This window comes from Cervus elaphus, chromosome 18 (genome assembly GCF_910594005.1).
Source record: "Cervus elaphus chromosome 18, mCerEla1.1, whole genome shotgun sequence".
In the NCBI taxonomy this organism is placed as follows: Eukaryota; Metazoa; Chordata; class Mammalia; order Artiodactyla; family Cervidae; genus Cervus; species Cervus elaphus.
In genome coordinates, this window is record NC_057832.1 from 123206358 (window position 1) to 123223640 (window position 17283).

Genomic DNA, 17283 nt, shown 5'->3' on the forward strand with positions numbered 1-17283 from the left:
TTTCTCTTTTTGAATTTTAATTAATAGAGTTATTTTATGCCTGTTTTTTGTTTTGTTTTCAATCAACGTTTTCTTTTTTACCATGTATCTCGATTATTCTTTGCAGCGGCAGTCCTCTCGGTTTTTATGTTTGCATAGTGGTCTGATACGTGAAGATATCGTGGTTTGCTTACCTGGTTTACTATTGACAGACATCAGGGTTGTTTTCTGATTGTGAACCGCGCGGCTCCCTGCACTGCCAGCCTCCCGCCAGCAGGGGGAGGCGCCTCGGCCCGCCCTGCGCCGCGCGCCCCGCGCCGCTCCCCGCCCGGAAGTTCCGTCCCGGCCGGAAATCCCGCGTTGGTGCGTCCCCAAAGATGGCGGCGTCCGCCGGCGCTAAGGTGCCGGCGCGGGGCGGCTTCCGGGGGTGCATGGGCCGCGGGAAGCGCGCAGGCGGGCGCGGGCCGCGCCGCGGGCTGGGGGGCAGTGGGGAAGGGGCCCTGAGGCGGCTGAAGCTAGCCGTGGAGGAGTTCGTGCAGGGGACCGCGGAGGGCGGAACCCCCGGCGGCCGCGAGGGGTCCCGCGCTCCGGGCCGCGCGCGCCCGGGCGGGAGGAAAAGCCGCCGGGAGCTGAGGAGGGAGAAGCGGCACCTGAGGAAGGCGCGCCGGCTCCAGAGGGCGACAGGCCCCGCGCAGGACCCCAGCCCGGGCAGCGGCGGCGGAGCCGGGGGAGCGAGCGGCCCCCGGCCGGAGGCGGCGCGGGAGAAGGCCGACCGGCCGTCCGAGGGGCTGCGGCCCCCCCCGGCTCCGCCCAAGGCCGCCTCGGCCCGGACCCAGGCCCAGGGCACGCCCGGTAGGACCAAGACCCCCGCCGCTGCCGCCGCCGCCGCCTCCGCCTCCCGGAAACGGGCGCTCCTGGCGGCCAACGAGGAGGAGGACCGCGAGATCCGAAAGCTGGAGCGGCGCCTCGGCTTGAACAAGCGCAGGAAGAAGGGCGACGGCAGCAGCTCCGTGCCGCTCAGCTTTGCCCGCGACGGGCTCGACTACGTCCTGGAGGCCCTGGGCTCTGGGGAAAGTAGTGGCTTGTGTGAAAGCGGCAGCGAGGCGGAGGAGGGCGCGGGCCCGACACTCTCTGGGAGTGAGCTGGACACTGACGCCGAGGACGGATGGGAGGAACAGGACCTGGAGGGGGGCAGCGGGCAGCCGGCAGAGGATGCGTGGAGCGAGGAGGAGGAGGACGAGGACCAGGACGATGCCGAAGAGGAAGCGCGTGGAGCCCAGGGCGCAGCCAAGGAGGAAGGGGGCAGAAAGAGGGTCCGTTTTGCAGAAGATGAAGAGAGGCGTGAAAACTCCTCGGAGGGTGTGCGCACAGACGATCAGGTATCGTGTGCATGATCTCAGTCCTCTGGGATCTCCTTCAGACGAACGAGGGTTGCGCTTGGGTGTGGGTCTGTCAGGTCAGTACTCTTGCCTGGGGAATCCCATGGACACAGGAGCCTGGCGGGCCACCGTCCGTGGGGTCACAGAGTCGGATATGACTGGGCACACAGCAGGCAATAGAGAAGGGAGAAGACATCTCTAGAGACCTTTCTCTCCCAGGGACTTGGGGGCGTCCCCACCGCTGTCCTCAGGCTCCAAACCTGACTCCCCTCCCCCTTGCTTTGTTCCACCTCTGGTGTATCCCGGGGACAGCTGCAGCACCTCTGCCTGCCCTCACCTAGTCCTTTTCCTGTCCAGCTGCTCCCGGAGTGAGTCCTGCTAAAGCACAAGTTCAGTTCAGTTCAGTTGCTCAGTCGTGTCCGACTCTTTGCGACCCCATGAATCACAGCACGCCAGGCCTCCCTGTCCATCACGAACTCCCGGAGTTTACTCAAACTCATATCCATCGAGTCAGTGATGCCATCCAGCCATCTCATCCTCTGTCATCCCCTTTTCCTGCCCTCAATCTTTCCCAGCATCAAGCTCTTTTCAAATGAGTCAGCTCTTCACATCAGGTGGCCAAAGTATTGGAATTTCAGCTTCAGCATCAGTCCTTCCAATGAACACCCAGGACTGATCTCTAACACTGGCTTGGTGGAGATCTCACATTGAGGACCAAGTTCACAACCCATGGCAGGGCAGACAGGGGCTGGAGGGGTGGCCCCTCACCTGTTAAAACAGCCTCACCTCAGCGCGCACCTTGTAGAATTACTTCCTTCTCCACCTCTCACTGGTTCAGTGTTCTGTCTCTGTACTCACTATAACTTTCGTGCGCGAGGCCTTTCCTCATTTTCTCACTGATGCGTTTATCTGTTAATGTCAAACATCTCTGGGAACCTTCCCCTCCTTAAGGGTATGATCTGTCTCATTTCTGTCCCTGGTGCCTTAGCGCCTAGTACTCTGAGCAAGTTTCCACGTGCTGTCAGCTCCTCTCTGAGCACTGTCTTTTTGACTGTTCCCAAGTCTCTCTCATAGTTTGTGGAAGTGTAATTGACATACTAGGGGGTGTCTTACGATTAAGTTTCTGTGTGCATAAATGTGCTTTCTCAGTCCAAGCAAGGATCACGCCTTACAAAAAATGTTTCCTAAAGGCTTTGTCACTCAGGTGTCAGGGAGGGTTGGTGATAATGATGAATAATCCCGTAAGTTGAAAATCTAGGAAACAGTGAGCAGTAGGTTGATTTTAGTTTTACCATGTAAACTTAGATACTAGTTTTGAACAAGTTTGAAGTTTTTCCAAACTTTTTCTCCCAACGTTGGTGGTGCGTGTAATCTCGGTGTTTGTGCGTGGCCGTGCCCACTGTCAATTGAGGCTGGCACAAGATGTAGGGCCCTTGGGGGCACAAACCGGAGGTGTGCAGCCAGATCAGCAGAGCTCCAGAGGGAAGAGGGAGGTGTTGACAGTTACCTAAGTGAAGGCATGCTTGTCCAGGGCTGGAGCGGGCACTCAGGAGACACCTGGTGTTCACTAGGCAGCAGTGGGCAGTGGTGAGCGCCTGCCCCATTGCCTGGGAATCCAGTATCTAAGAATAATTTCTTTCTGTCCTTTCAAGCAGAGTCTTGGTGAAAATGGTGGAAAGTACGTCCCACCTCACGTGAGGCAAGTGGAGGAGACAGAGGATGCCCAGAAAAAGGAAGAGCTGGAAAGGCTCAAGAAGCAGGTCAAAGGTCTGATCAACAGGTAACCTCGAGACAGTGCATGCTGTGCCTTCAGGAGACCGGCTCCTTCTGACAGCGGAGGCGCGTTTCTGGGAGTTAACCAAAGCCTGGGGTGCTTATGTTAGCGGGGGCACTTCTCTCACAGAAGCAGTGCGTGTACACCCTCCCATCCCCACCCAGTACAGCGGTTTTTCCACATCAGGAAGTACAGACGTTTATGCCAGGTGACAATGGGAAAGTTGGAATTCTCCCAGCAGTACATGTGGATGTGCTCAGGGTGGTCCCTGCATCTGCCTGGGGACAGCGAGTCAGAATGGCAGCAGACGTCCTTGTCACGGTCTCTCTGGTCTTGACGGGATCCTCTGTGTGCTTCTCTGGGGCCGCATCTCAGCTGGAAGGAGAGCAGTTAGGTTATTTGCAGATCCCAGAGGATTGTGTGTTCCGTACATATGTGCTGGGTTTGGGGCTTGCCTACGCAGAATGGGACCTGCTAGTATATTAGTAACTTTTTCCCTTTTCTTAAACTGACCCCCAAAAACGGCAGCCCTGTCGCTCTGTCTTCCCACTTGTGCGCAGGCTGAGCGAGCCGAACCTGGCCTCCATCAGCAGCCAGCTGGAGGAGCTGTACATGGGCCACAGCCGGAAGGACATGAACGCCACGCTGACCGCCGTCGTGCTGAGCGCCTGCGCCCCGGACACGGCCATGCCCGCCCGGCTGCTCATGGAGCACGTCCTCCTGGTCAGCGTCCTGCACCGCACCGTCGGCCTCGAGGTAGGGCTGCCGCTGGCCGTCCAGGCGCCTCTCGTCTCAGTGGCTGGCTGCTGCGGCCCGGGACACCTTGCCTGTGTGGTCTCTGTCCAGGCTGCGCTCCGTACCCACATGATGTTGACCGGCTTCCAGTGCTGACTAGTCCTTGTTGGCTATTAGTCTCTCCTCCTCTGGACCGCAGTGTCCAGCTTGCCTTCGTCTTCTCTGGGTCCCCGCTGTGACGGTGACTGTTTCCGGTGTCTGAGCACAGGCCTTGTTGGACGGAAGGCCACAGGAGTGTGAGGGGAAACGGCATCAAGTGAGACAGAGGACAGTGCCTGGGCTTGGAGCATCAGTGTCCCTGGGCGGGCCGGGGGCCGCTGTGTCTGTGCCATGGCCCTGTGTCGGGATTCGGCGGACAGTGCGTCTGAAGCGCCCACTGCTCGGAGCCTGGCCTCCTCCCCCCTCCCCCGGGTTTTCGGTCCCTGCTCTGACCCCTGCGTCGGGTCAGGGGCCGCACGCTACAGGGCCTCTTCCTCACCCTTTCATTGACCTTGGCATCCGCTCGCCCAGGGTGGCGGCTTCCGGGGCTGTTAGGGAGCTCTGATGACAGGACTTTATACTGAGGTGGGGGAGGACGTGAATGAGGCCTCCTTTCCCAGATGACATCTGCATCAGAAGAGCTTGTGGATCCTTGGGACCTTACGCGTTACAGGTCTCTCAGCAGCAGCGCGCCCCTTCGGGTCTGACCCCTGTGCGCGTCCTCGGGGCTCCAGGCGGGATGGGCAGGGGTTCCTTCAGCCCCGCTTTGCAGGTGCAGACTTTTTCTTGATGTCTGCGGAATTCTGGTCTCTTCTTTTTTAAGGTCTGTTTGAATGTAGCAGAGTGGTGGTTACTGGAAGAGTGTTCCTCAGGGGCGTCTTCAGTGAGGAGGCCTGAGTTGGGTGTTTACAGTTAGGCCCTGTTCCCGGCTCCTTAGAAACCAGAGGACGTGTCCAGCCTGTCAGAGCTGCCCCTGCAGAGCGCTTGTGCCCTCCTTCCCATCGGCTGCCTTTCCCTGAGGTCCCCCAGCACTGCCTTACTTTGCGGACGACCCCTGCTTCTCGCTACAGTCCATCCTCACTGGGGATTTAACGCAGCCCCTGCTTCTCCAGCCGCCCACCCGGGCGTCCAGGGGTCGGGCTTACTCAGTCTTAAAGTGCCAGTCCCTGCCTATCCTTCCCGCTCTCCTAGTGGGTTAATGCCCCCACTGGAAGCTCCGTCAGCCCCCATGACCTAGATGGTTGATCCTTTCCTTCCATGACTGGCCACCTGCTCTGGTTCTGTCCCTGGGTCACTCACATCCGCTTTGCCTGCCTGGGTCCAGCCCAGCTGCAGTGGTCTGGGTCCCTGAGTCTCAGCTGGAGCATTGCCAACACGCTCCCCACCCCAGGCCCCCGCCCTCCAGGCCCAGACTGAGCCGGAGAAGTGAGCCGTGTTGGATAGCATGTTTTTAGAGATGTGGGTGTGTTCTTAGCAGTTTTCACAACTGTGTTTTTCCGAGGAACCGGAGTGGCTGCTGGCCACAAAAGGCACCTCCTTTGGAGGGATGTCTGAGCACCTTGCTCTTGTTCAGGCTCTCCTCTGGGAAGCTCTGTGCACTCAGACTCGAGTTCTTAAACTTTCTACCTGTGAGATCTCGTATCCTACCACCTGTGTATCTTATGTTAATTTTTAAAGCACTAAGTCTTTTAATACACGTCTAAGCTGAAAGAAGGGCCCCTGAGAATAACCTGCCAACTCGATTCTTGTTTGCAGTCACATGTTTTCTGCTCTTCGTCCAGGTGGGCGCCCACTTCCTGGAGGCGGTGGTAAGGAGGTTTGATGACGTGTATAAAAGCGGGCGAGATGGGAAGGAGTGTGACAACCTATTCACCATCATCGCCCATCTGTACAACTTCCACGTGGTGCAGTCTCTCCTCATCTTTGACGTTTTGAAGAAACTTGTTGAAACTTTCACGGAAAAAGATATTGAGCTGATCCTGTTAATGCTGAAGACCGTGGGCTTTTCACTGAGGAAGGACGATGCTTTGTCCCTTAAGGAGCTGATCACTGAGACTCAGGCCAAAGCCAGTGGAGCAGGTGGCAAGTTCCGGGACCAGACCAGGGTACGCGCCCCTCCTGACCTGCTTCCTGACTGCCTGAACGCAGCCTCGGCACGCGTGCCCCTTCCTTCCCGATGAGCGCTGTATCTCCTGCCTGATCTGGTGTTGCGGCTTTCTCTTCAGTGTGTGAATGAGCCTCCTCCTTTACTCTCAGGGGTTTAAGAACGTTCAGCTGTTCAGAAGAGGCTTACTGGGAAGACCTGTGGTGAGGGGCTCAGGTCAGCGCGCTTGACCGAGTGCTCTGGGCCTGTTTCCCCTACTGGAAGGTGGGGCCGATTGTGACCCCTGCCTCTGCTGGTCTGCAGACTGAGAGGCGTGGAGGAGCTGTGGGGGTCTGGGGTGAGGCAGGGGCCTCGTTAGAGGAGCAGGGATGGCCTCCCTCCAGGGAGCAGGCAGCGGCTGGCCTCAGGGCCTTGTGAACCTCCCAGGGAATCAGAACCTTATCCAGAGGCATGAGGCATGTGATGAGTTCTGAGTAGGTAAACACACGTTTTCATGCTCAGGTCACTTTGGCTGCAAAAAAGGAGAGAAAAGCCACCTTGGGGCGATGATTAGCAGAATTACATTGGGTGTGAGTCTAGGACTTAGAAGTCCTCAGACTTGAGGGGGTGGGAGACAGGGGTCAGAGGTCATGCCAGGTACCCAGCTTGGGTCTCCAGGTGGGCAGTAGGTTGTTGAGAGAGACAGACCGGAAAGGAAGACTGGCCCAGTTCTGAAATCCTGGGACGAGGGCCAGGTTCACTGTGAGGAGGGAGGCGGGGCTGAGCCTTCTGAGGGTCCTGGGGACCGCGGAGGAGGGTGAGGCGCCATGTCTGGTGCGGAGGGTCATGGGAGCCGAGCAGGGGTTCCAGACCAACACCCTGCTTTTGTGTTGGATGCTCAGGAAAAAGGCAGGGGAAAAGGTCAGTTCTTCACATCAGGTGGCCAAAGGATTGGAGCTTCGGCTTCAGCATCAGTCCTTCCAATGAACACCCAGGACTGATCTCCTTTAGGATGGACTGGTTGAATCTCCTTGCAGTCCAAGGGACTCTCAAGAGTCTTCTCCAACCCCACAGTTCAAAAGCATCCGTTTTTCGGTGCTCAGCCTTCTTTATGGTCCAACTCACACATCCATATATATGATTACTGAGAAAACCATACATAGCTTTGACTAGACAGATCTCTAGCTTTGACTATAGGGAGGTCAGCAGACATATGTGTTTAGCTCGTGGTGGCCGGAAGCTGGAGGAAGTGGGCGGGGTCGGGGGCTTGCTGAGGGCTGGGGGAGTGTGCTGAGCCCAGGGGCAGCCCCGAGTGTTCCCTGCATGCGGTGTGGGGGTTGTCTGAGCGCTCATGTTTGGGGGACTCTGCTCTGGGCCTGTGGGAATTCTCACTGCTGTGCTTGCAGCTCTTCTCTAAGTACAGTGTTATTTCCAGTTTGAAAGTTAAAGAAGGAGAAAGGCCAGGAGTGAGAAGGGGGCCCCTGAGGCCAGTGGGGCAGCGGGGAGCCCCGGGTGGGCGGCCACGTTGCTGTCGATGCTGCAAGACGACGGTCCCTCCCTTCCTGAGTTAAGGGCCACCGGTTCCCCCGTTTGAAAGGGCGGCTCCTCCTGCCTGTCTCAGGTCCGCTTCATGCTGGAAACGCTGCTGGCCCTGAAGAACAACGACGTGCGCAAGATCCCGGGCTACGACCCCGAGCCCGTGGAGAGGCTGCGGAAGCTGCAGAGAGGCCTGGTGAGTGGCTGCCGCCTCCCTGGGGAACCCGCCCCTCCTCCCTGGGGAGCACTCCTTCCTCCCTGGGGAACCTGCCCCTCCTCCCTGGGGAGCCCGCCCTTCCTGGGGAGCACACCTCCCTTCCTGGGGGCCTCCTCCTCTCTGAGGAGCTCCTCCTCCTCCCTGGGGAGCCCTCCCCTCCTCTCTGGGGAGCACTCCTTCCTCCCTGGGAGCCCGCCCCTCCTCCCTGGGGAGCTCTCCCTCCTCCCTAGGGAGCCCGCCCCTCCTCCCTGGGGAGCTCTCCCTCCTCCCTGGGGAGCCCGCCCCTCCTCCCTGGGGAGCCCACCTTTCCTCCCTGGGGAGCACACCTCCCTTCCTGGGGGCCTCCTCCTCTCTAAGGAGCTCCTCCTCCTCCCTGGGGGGCCGTCTCCTCTCTGGGGAGCCCTCCCTGTGCCTAAGCTCCCCGGGCTGCGCTATCCTGTGAGAGTCCTCCAGCAGACGGGAGCCACAGGTCAGGTGCCCATCCAGTCGCGGGGGTCCCCAGATGGGTGGAAGCTGCAGGTTTCTGTGGTGAGACCCCCCCTTGTGAGCTGTGGGCGCCCCTGCGCTGAGCCCTCAGCCACACAGACTCAACAGGCGCGTCCTCTGGCCGCGGTCCCACCCAGACCAGAGAGGTCAGCCTGGGGGTGAGGGCTCGTCTGTTGAAATTCCCTGGGACTTCTCGCCGTGGGCCCCTTGGGCAACTCCCTCAGCCCCAGACTCGGTCAGGTCCTGTCACCGCGTCCCATGGATCACAGGCCCCTTGGCGGCGTCCTCGCTGCCGGCCGTGGGCTCTCCCCGGGGCGCCCGTAGGACCGCTGTCCTCCCACAGCGCGTCTGGGGGTGGGCCCAGGGAGCTCACACACGGACAGGTCACCTCTGACGCTGGCGAACCTCCCAGGGGTTAAGTGTCCCGGTTGTCGGGGACTCGGCACAGCGGACCCGCACCGGAGCGCCGGAGCTGGAGCGGGAGCGTGCGGGGCGGTGCCCGCGTGCTGAGCCGCTGCGCCTGCGCGGGCTTCTCTCTTACAGGTGCGCGGCGCGGGCGCGGGGACGGATCCCGAGCTCCGAGTGTCCTGGGACAGCGTCCTGAACGCCGAGCGCGCCGGGCGCTGGTGGATCGTGGGGTCCGCCTGGAGCGGCACCCCGATGGTGGACGGTGGTCCGCAGAAAGATCTGCAGAGTCCGCGCGCGGGGACGGTGCGTGGGGGACCGAGTCCGTACGCGGCTGTCCCTGGGGTTATTTGACGATATTACAGAAGTTGCTGTGGTTTTGTGATCTCATGTAATTCCATTTCTGTTACTTCCTTTGAAAGTATCAGAACGTTAACTGAGAGACTTAGACGCAGAGAGGAGTGAGGGGATGCTAGGCCGTCAGACCCTGGCCGCCCTGCCCTCGCTCACACCGGCAGACCCTCCAGACCTGGTGGGTTCCTCCGGGGGTCTGTTCCGTCTCTTGCTGTTGCAGTAAGGGTGCTGAGAAATGAAGATTCAGCACTGACTCCTGTGGATTTACATGTAACTTACAATTATCCCCGAGGTCAAGCCGCAGGATTACACACATAAGGTTTTAGAAACTCGGTGACTGTACTGAACCAAAGGAGAAATTTCAGTGACTCGTCTGTACGATCTACGCCCTGTCGTCCCTCTTTCCAGGTTAGCTCGAAGATCCTAGAGCTCGCCCGCAAGCAGAGAATGAACACTGACATCAGGAGAAACATATTCTGCACAGTGATGACGAGTGAAGACTTCCTGGATGCGTTCGAGAAGCTCCTGAAGTAAGCCCCGTGTGCGCCTCCTACTTGGCCTGTGAGTCAGGGGCTGGGGCGCCCCCCTCCCCAGCGTCCCTCCTGCTGACTGGCCGCTGGTCACTCTGGGTGCGGACGGCTTACGATCTGATTAGAAGGACCGGGTGACCACCTGACAGCTCTCGGTGGCTGTCGTGAGTCGCTTAACTCTGCTTGTTGTCTTTCTGACTGTGTCTAAGTTAAACCTCCTGTGTGGCTTCCATACTCAGTTGTAACGAGATTTAAAAGCATCTGTGTTCTTTGACAAAGTACATCTAAAAAGCCTAGTATTAATTAATTTTCCTTTATTTGCTTCAAATTCAGAAAGAAATAAAGGGGAGGTATTGCAGGACTGTGCAGACCCCACACAGCACTAAAGGGGTGGGTCTTCCTGTGTCCAGACCCGCCCCCACGGGGACAGCAGGTCGGGCGGCAGGGACCGCGCTGCCGGCCCGCAGCTGAGGCTGCCCCTGGGGGTCAGTTGGCCCGGGGGCCCTCTTCCCGGGCCCAGCGTCCAGTCCTGCCCCCACCTTCTTCGCTCGGCTCACCTCTCCAGACGGCCGGACAGGGCGTGCTGGGAGCGCTATCTGCCTCGGGCTGCCGACATCAGGCAGGTTGAAGGTTCAGAGCTCCGGCTTCTGTCCTCCAGGCTGGGGCTTAAGGATCAGCAGGAGAGAGAGATCGTGCACGTCCTGGTGGACTGCTGCCTGCAGGAGAAGACCTACAACCCTTTCTACGCCTTTCTGGCTGGCAGGTTCTGCACCTACGAGCGGAGGTTCCAGGTGACGGGGCCAGGAGGCCGCCTGCCGTCCACTGACTGCGGGCCCCGAGCCGAGTGCGGCGGGTGGGCTCCCTGGATCCGCGGCCCCAGGTCCCCTTGCCCTGTCACAGATGAGGGTGCCGTGACCTGGTGCACCGGCAGGGCCTGTGTGGTCCCGTGTTTCTCTGATTTGAGGGACAGCATCTCACAAGAATGATAACTGTGAAGTAGTTTCAAACTACTGTGTACACGAAGCCAGTGTAGTTGTTTCTAAGAAGTCTTCAGCTTAAGGATGTTACATCTAAGTGATTAAGTACCATACTTTGGATTATGTTTGTAGTGATTATTCTAATAATTTGTGGAATTTTAACTTTTTCCGCCTTCTTATTCTACTAGATGACATTCCAGTTCAGCATATGGGACAAATTTCGGGACCTAGAAAATTTGCCAGCCACTAATTTTGCTAATTTGGTTCATCTGGTGGCCCACTTGTTGAAGACGAAGTCACTGCCACTTTCCCTCTTAAAGGTGTGTGTCACGTATGGACTGATTCAGGGCACTGACGCCGAATGTATACAGCTGAGCCTTGAGCCATGTGGGGTCAGGGGCACAGACCCCGTGGGGAGTCAAAAAACCCTCTGACTTTACAGTCGCCTCCGAATTCTGGTTCCACGTGTCAGGAGTCACCCCACTTGGGAGTGTGCGGTCCTGCCATGCATTTTAGGGGGGAAGTCCTCGTATAAGTGGGCATGCAGTCCAGAAGTGCGCTCAGGGCCCGGGGCCAGTGTGTTCGATCCCTTAGGAACACACGTGTCCTTGGATCCTGACTCGCCTGGGAAACGTCCTCATCATCCGGGCAGACGAGCAGGCAGCGTCAAGTTGCCGGTAGCTTAGGGCGCCGTGACAGCTGCTGGCTAATCTCCGTGGGGCTGGGGGCGCGAGTTCAGGGCCTGCTCACACACTGGCCACGTTAACCTCCTGTGCCTCTGGGGTGGGGGCTGGGGCGTCAGAGGCCGCGCGGAGCGTGCGGGCCCGCAGCCTCGCCCCACAGCCTGCCACGGGGCCACGGCACAGACCACTCTGGCTTTCTCGTTGCTGAGGGATCGCGCCTTCTGCTTGCTCGAGTTTCAGCCCAGAAGGGACAGCGCACGGCATGTCGCTCAGCTGCAGTAGGTCCTGGAGACGCCCCTGGGGCAGGCCGGCCCGTCCTCCCTTCACAGGGGTCTGACCAGGCCTCTGTCTACACGTTCACCCCGCCCAGTTGGTACAGGGTCTCCGAGCTGCGGCTGTCCTTTCCTGTAATTCAGCATAAGCCTGAAATGTGGCCACATTGATCTCTGCACTTCTCAGATTTTATGACTCTTGTATAGCGTCCCACTGTGTAAGGGTGCTGTGATTTTTATGTACACAGGTTTGTCCTTCCTGGACCTAGATTCTGTGTGTGTGTCTGTGTGTGTGTATGTGGTTTTAGTTGGGGTAGTCTCTCTGAGGTGTGGAGTGGTCACACCTGTGTGTGTGTGTGTGGTTTTAGTCAGGGTAGTCTCTCTGAGGTGTGGAGTGGTCACACCTGTGTGTGTGTGTGTGGTTTCAGTCGGGGTAGTCTTGCTGAGGCGTGGAGACGGTCGCACCGTCTCCATTCTCAGGAGCCCTGCTTCACTCGGCGCCCCTGGACTTGACTGAGCTCTGCTGAGTCCCCTCGCCAGCGGGCGCACAGTCTGCACCAGTGATGAGAGGGCCCAGGGCCTCAGCTGGTCGTTTTATAAAACTGGAAATAACCTTAGTTAAGGGGGCGGGGGAGGGGGTAGTTATCCCTCAGACTGTTTAGAAATCATTGAGAAGTTGGCTAAACCAATGTAACTTTATTATTTTTTTATCCTGACTCTATTAGGTTGTGGAATTCAGCGAACTGGACAAACCCAGAGTCCACTTCTTACGAAAAGTGTTGCATATACTGCTAATAGAAACAGAACTTGAAGATCTTGGTTTGATTTTTGCAAGGTTTGTTCCCAGCTTTTTTGATAAAACATATGGAAAAGAAAAGAGAAAGCATTTTCACTTAGGTTGTCTTAGAAAAGCAAGCTTGTCGTGTTTTATGTGTATTTAGGTGCAGCTTTTCAGTTTTAATTTTAATAACATCTTGTACATTAATCTGGGGGACAGGAGACTTGCCTAATGGTGAAATGAAGATGATTTGTGACCGATAGAACATGTTCTGCACTGAGCCCTCTGCTTCAGTGGGAATTGGGCATGTCTCCGTCTCTGGGGTCCCCCCAACGGAGCGAGAGGGCGGCTGGTCACTGACGCGTGTCCCTTCCTCCCCAGGGTGTCAGACAAGCCGGCGCTGGGCCTGCTACGTGAGGGCCTGAAGCTCTTCATTAGCCACTTCCTGCTGAGGGGCGCCCCGGAGGCTGGAGCCCTGCGGGAGCGGGCAGAACTATGTACCCAGGCCCTGCAGGGGCGGGGGGCCCTCAGGATGTAGTGGGTGGCGGGTGGGGTGCCCCTGTCTGCGCAGCGTCTCCTTGTATGGCTCGCGTGAAAGGCGGGTGCAGCTGTAGCCCCGACTGTGATGTGTAAAGTAGTGTATTTCACTCCAGAGCTATATTGCACTTGTATCTTAAAGCATCCTCAAATAACTATTTGTATCTTCGGGAGGGCGGGTGGACGGGGCAGGCGCTAGGCAGTGAGGAGACGGAGGAGTGGGTGTGCAGTGTCTTATTTTTTTCAGAGACAGGATGAGCTCGAGGCTGCAGTCTGAGAGATTGGTGGTGGTTGTATCTTTATGTATATCGGTTAAAAATTCAGAAGTCGTCAGTGAAACGTGCCTGATGTGTTGATACGTGAAGTGTCTGGGAGGCTGGTGTCCTGGGAAGGGGGCAGCTGACCCGGGCCTCGCGGGGTGGACGGTGCTCCTGGCTCCTCACCTCGGGTTCCCACGGGGGAATGGACAGCTCCCCTGAGTGTCACTGACTCCCCGCAAGGCTCAAGTCCCCACGTGAGCAGGCGGAGCCTGTGCCCGCCGGGCGCGCCTGCCGAGCGGGTTCTCGGGCAGGAACTTGGGACAGACCGCGCGGCGGGCATGCTCGGGCTGCGTCTGACGTGCAGGGCCCCCTCCGCTCGCTGCACCCGGGCAGAGCGCAGACACGGTAAATGTCCGTGTTGCTGAGTCCGGGTGAGGTTTATACAGATGAAATGTACTTTTGTAACTTTTCCTCAAGTTTTAAGTTATTTCAAAATAAAGAATTTTTATAAAACATGCATGCTGCAGAACTCATTTTTTCAAGGTCTGAAATACTCTGATGTCTTTTCACGAATTGAGCTAATTTGGATCAGTGTTGCCTCCTTTCTTTCACCTTTAGTCTCTGCCGCGCTGGGTCCTTGTAGCTGCGGGGCGTGTCTCCGGCTGCGGCGTCTCTCCGGCTGCGGGGCGTGTCTCCGGCTGCGGCATCTCTCCGGCTGCGGCGCGTCTCTCCGGCTGCGGGGCGTCTCTCCGGCTGCTGCGTCTCTGCGGCTGCTGCGTCTCTGCGGCTGCGGAGCCAGCGCTCGTTCCGGTGCTGTGTCCTGTCACTGCACGCAGGCTCCAGGGCGCCTGGGCCTCCGCAGGTGCAGCTCCGGGGCCCCGATGCTCCGAGGCACGTGAGATCTTCCCGGGTCAGGGCTCGAAGCCGGGTCTCCTGCCCGGGCAGGTGGCTTTGCCACTGGACCACCAAGGAAGCCCTGAGCTTTTTAAGGAAACTGCTCGGTCCTTACTGTAGAGCGGCGGCCACGTGCCTGGTGGTTTACTTCCCTGTGACGTGCCCCTGAGTTGGCCGGAGGAGCCAGAGGGAAGGGCCCGCACCTGGACCTGGACCTGGACCTGGACCTGGATGGCCAGGGCATCGCTCACCAGAGCTCTGGGCTCAAGGTGCCGACTGGGGGCTGCAGACCGCACCCCTGCCAGGGTGTCAGGGCAGGACTTAGCACCTGCAGCTGGTGCAGAACCTGAGCCCGTCGGATTGTTTCCACTTCCAGCGGTGTGTGCGGCTGTTTGTCCTGAGGCTGCGGTGTCTGAACTACATCCACTCGAGGCCTCTTCCTGGGGCCGCTGAGTAGGAGTGGGGCTTGGTCTCACTCAGCATTTGCTGGGGGCTCCTCCCTGCCACACGCGGAGTTGAGCCCCGGGACAGCTTGAAGGGTTCAGAGACGTCATCGAAGTTCAACAGCCCACGTCCCTGTCGTCACGTGCACCAAAAGCGGCAGGTAGCCAGCCAGCCCCCTCCGGCCAGGCATGGTGAGCTTGCCGGAGGAGGTGACCCTGGGCCCGGCCCTTCCAGCCAGACCCAGGGGTACCGGGGGACGTGTGGGCACCAGCAGAGGGTCAGGACGCAGGGCCGGGCCACGTGGGGCGCTGGGACCCGGACAGACGTGGGACGGGACCGGCGCCTGCAGCCCGCTTGTGAGGAGCGGGCGTGTATCTGCTTAACAGGGGGGAAGCCGTTGAAGGAGCGTCAGCAGGGAGTGAAGCCAGCAAGGCTGCGTTTTGGGGAATACTGCCGGCAAACAGCGGGAGGTGCCGGGTCACCTGGTGGGAAGGCTGGTGGCTCTCGTCCCCTTCCTGGCCCGAGACAGCAGCCGTGAGAAGGAAGATTCTGGAGACGTGACTGATGCACACGCAGCAGAAGTGGGTGCCTTTCAGTGAAGAGGTCGAGGGGGCACTTGGGGCCCTCCCAGTGCCCATCAGCAGCAGGGTCAGGCAGGAGGGCGCAGACACACCGCCCAAGGTGGGGGCCCCAGGGCCGGGTGTCGGAACCCCCCACGGAAGCTGAGTTAGGAGGAGGCCAGGGACAGGGTGCCGCCCGGCAGCTGCTAGTGCAGAGAGCACAACCTGGGAGGACCTGGAGATGGCCCGGGAGCTCCACACAGCTCAGGCCCGTCCCGGGACGGCGGCTGTGACCGCAGAGGGGCTTCAGGCAGACCCCAGACGGGAGCAATGACTGTGAGCCTCTGCAGGGCTGCAGGTCTCCCCACAGGTGACACATTTAAGGTGCGCAAGTGGGTGTGTAGGGAGCATCACACACATCATCCAGAGCGTTCCGAGAGGCCGGGAACCTCGGATCTTCCAGGAAAGGAGCACTGGCCTGAGAATCGGGGCTTTTCCTCTTCTCACATTTCATACCTTACTCCACACGGATGACGCCAGCCAGAGAGGGGTCAAGTTCACACGCAGATGACGTTTATCTCGAGTGGAGCTGGGTAAAATGAAAAATGATGTTTGCATGATAAGATGATGAAAGGGAAAGCAGGGACTGAGTTTAAAACGTTCTGAGGCTGCTGCGTGTGTGTGTGGAAAACAATGCCGTATGTGTGCACGCCGGCCTGGGGAGCAGAGTGATTTTGACCTTGAGCATGTCCAAAGCGGGACGCTTGTCCAGGGCCTCTGGGGGGTTATCATGTCGGCATGCTCGTGTGCTCAAGTCGCCAGTCTGCAGGGGATGGGCGCCCACCCCGCCCCCAGCCCCAGCATGGCCTTTGTCTTTGCTCCCAGCCCTGGGGAGCCAACCTGTGGGCCTGGCCCTCCCCTCCTGCCCCTCACACACCTGACCATTCCTGCTGACAGAGGCATGGGGATTGCCCCTCGAGGGCCCCGTGACGTGCAACCAGTGTGGCATTCATCTGGCTCAGCCCGAGGTCAAAATCAGTAAGAGGACTTAAAAATTACTCTCTAGAGAAAATCATTTATGGTGGACTGTGTGTGTCATTTTACTTGGTCAGAAGTACTTCCTAAGAAGATGGCAAATTCTTCTGCTTTTATTTTTTTGGTTTGTCCATCATTAACATTTTCCCTGTTTGGTTTTTCTCTTTCTTTTGTATGTAATCCACATCCATTTACAAACACATGTTTTGATGGCAACTCTAGAAAGTAAACACGTCAGGTCAGGACGCTTAGCTCTTAAGCCCTCAGCCTGCATCTCCTGAGGACGAGGACACTCTCATACATCTTGAGTACAGGGGTGCCAGGACCACCCTGAGAACACAGACGTCCTTTCAGGGATGGTCCAGCAGACAGGCCGTTTGCATCCTTCTGATTGTTCTGAAGTGCATTTCCTACAGTGTTTTTGCCCCCTAGACAGAATACAGTCAAGGTTCAAACGTTACCTTTATTTCTCTTTTAATATAGAACACCCACCCCATCCCATCCCCACTTAAATTTTTCTCTCAAGGCCAAAAAAAGGGGGTGGGGGAACTTCCCTGGTGGTCCAGTGGTTAACACTCTGCACTTCCAACACAGGGGGCACTGGTTCGAACCCTGGTCAGGAACTAAGCCCCCACATGCCCCATAGTGCTGCCAAAAAACTAAAATAAAATTCCCTGAGAAACCGGCTCTTTGTCAAGACGAGTCCTGCACGCATCCGGCGGGTTCCGCATGGACATGGCCGGGGCAGCACACTCAGGACCGGCGGCCTCCGGCTTCACCGCGGGACAGAGGTCAGTGCGTGGCTCAGGCCAGTGGTGCTCGGTCACTAGTTACGGCCGAGGCCCGCGCAGGCACATTGTCACCTTCGTGATGATTAAGGGACATTAATCACCAGAAGTTAAGGACATCTTCAGTTCAGTTCAGTTCAGTTCAGTCTCTCAGTCGTGTCCGACTCTTTGCGACCCCATGAACCGCAGCACGCCAGGCCTCCCTGTCCATTACCAACTCCTGGAGTTTACTCAAACTCATGTCCATTGAGTTGGGGATGCCATCCAGCCATCTCATTCTCTGTCATCCCCTTCTTCTCCTGCCCCCAATCCCTTCCAGCGTCAGGGTCTTTTCAAATGAGTCAGCTCTTTGCATCAGGTGGCCGAGGTATTGGAGTTTCAGCTCCAGCATCAGTCCTTCCAATGAACACCCAGGACTGATCTCCTTCAGGATGGACTGGTTGGATCTCCTTGCAGTCCAAGGGACTCTCAAGTCTTCTCTAACACCACAGTTCAAAAGCATCAATTCTTCGGTGCTCAGCTTTCTTCACAGTCCAAC

The 17283-nt window shown here is 58.1% G+C and overlaps 1 protein-coding gene across 2 annotated transcripts; it reads left to right on the forward strand.

The window, feature by feature from the left end:
• The first annotated feature begins 325 nt into the window (after positions 1-325).
• Positions 326-13539, forward strand: NOM1 (nucleolar protein with MIF4G domain 1). Of its 2 annotated transcripts, none has more exons than XM_043872714.1 (11): positions 326-1358; positions 3011-3138; positions 3693-3888; positions 5688-6011; positions 7611-7721; positions 8772-8939; positions 9396-9517; positions 10176-10308; positions 10683-10814; positions 12175-12284; positions 12609-13539. In XM_043872714.1, the coding sequence occupies exons 1-11, from the start codon at positions 357-359 to the stop codon at positions 12763-12765; spliced, it is 2583 nt and encodes an 860-aa protein (XP_043728649.1). In that variant the 5' UTR covers positions 326-356; the 3' UTR covers positions 12766-13539. The 2 variants fall into 2 exon arrangements, with proteins under 2 accessions (XP_043728649.1, XP_043728651.1); XM_043872716.1 differs by having other exon boundaries at positions 327-1358; positions 3014-3138.
• Positions 13540-17283: the final 3744 nt, after the last annotated feature.

Bases quoted from the DNA above. Each gene is read 5' to 3' on its own strand.
- NOM1 (XM_043872714.1), top strand. From the start codon at position 357: ATGGCGGCGTCCGCCGGCGCTAAGGTGCCGGCGCGGGGCGGCTTCCGG. The intron at 1,359-3,010 runs GTATCGTGTGCA...TGTCCTTTCAAG, and splicing joins GTGTGCGCACAGACGATCAG to CAGAGTCTTGGTGAAAATGG. The intron at 12,285-12,608 runs GTTTGTTCCCAG...CTTCCTCCCCAG, and splicing joins CTTGGTTTGATTTTTGCAAG to GGTGTCAGACAAGCCGGCGC.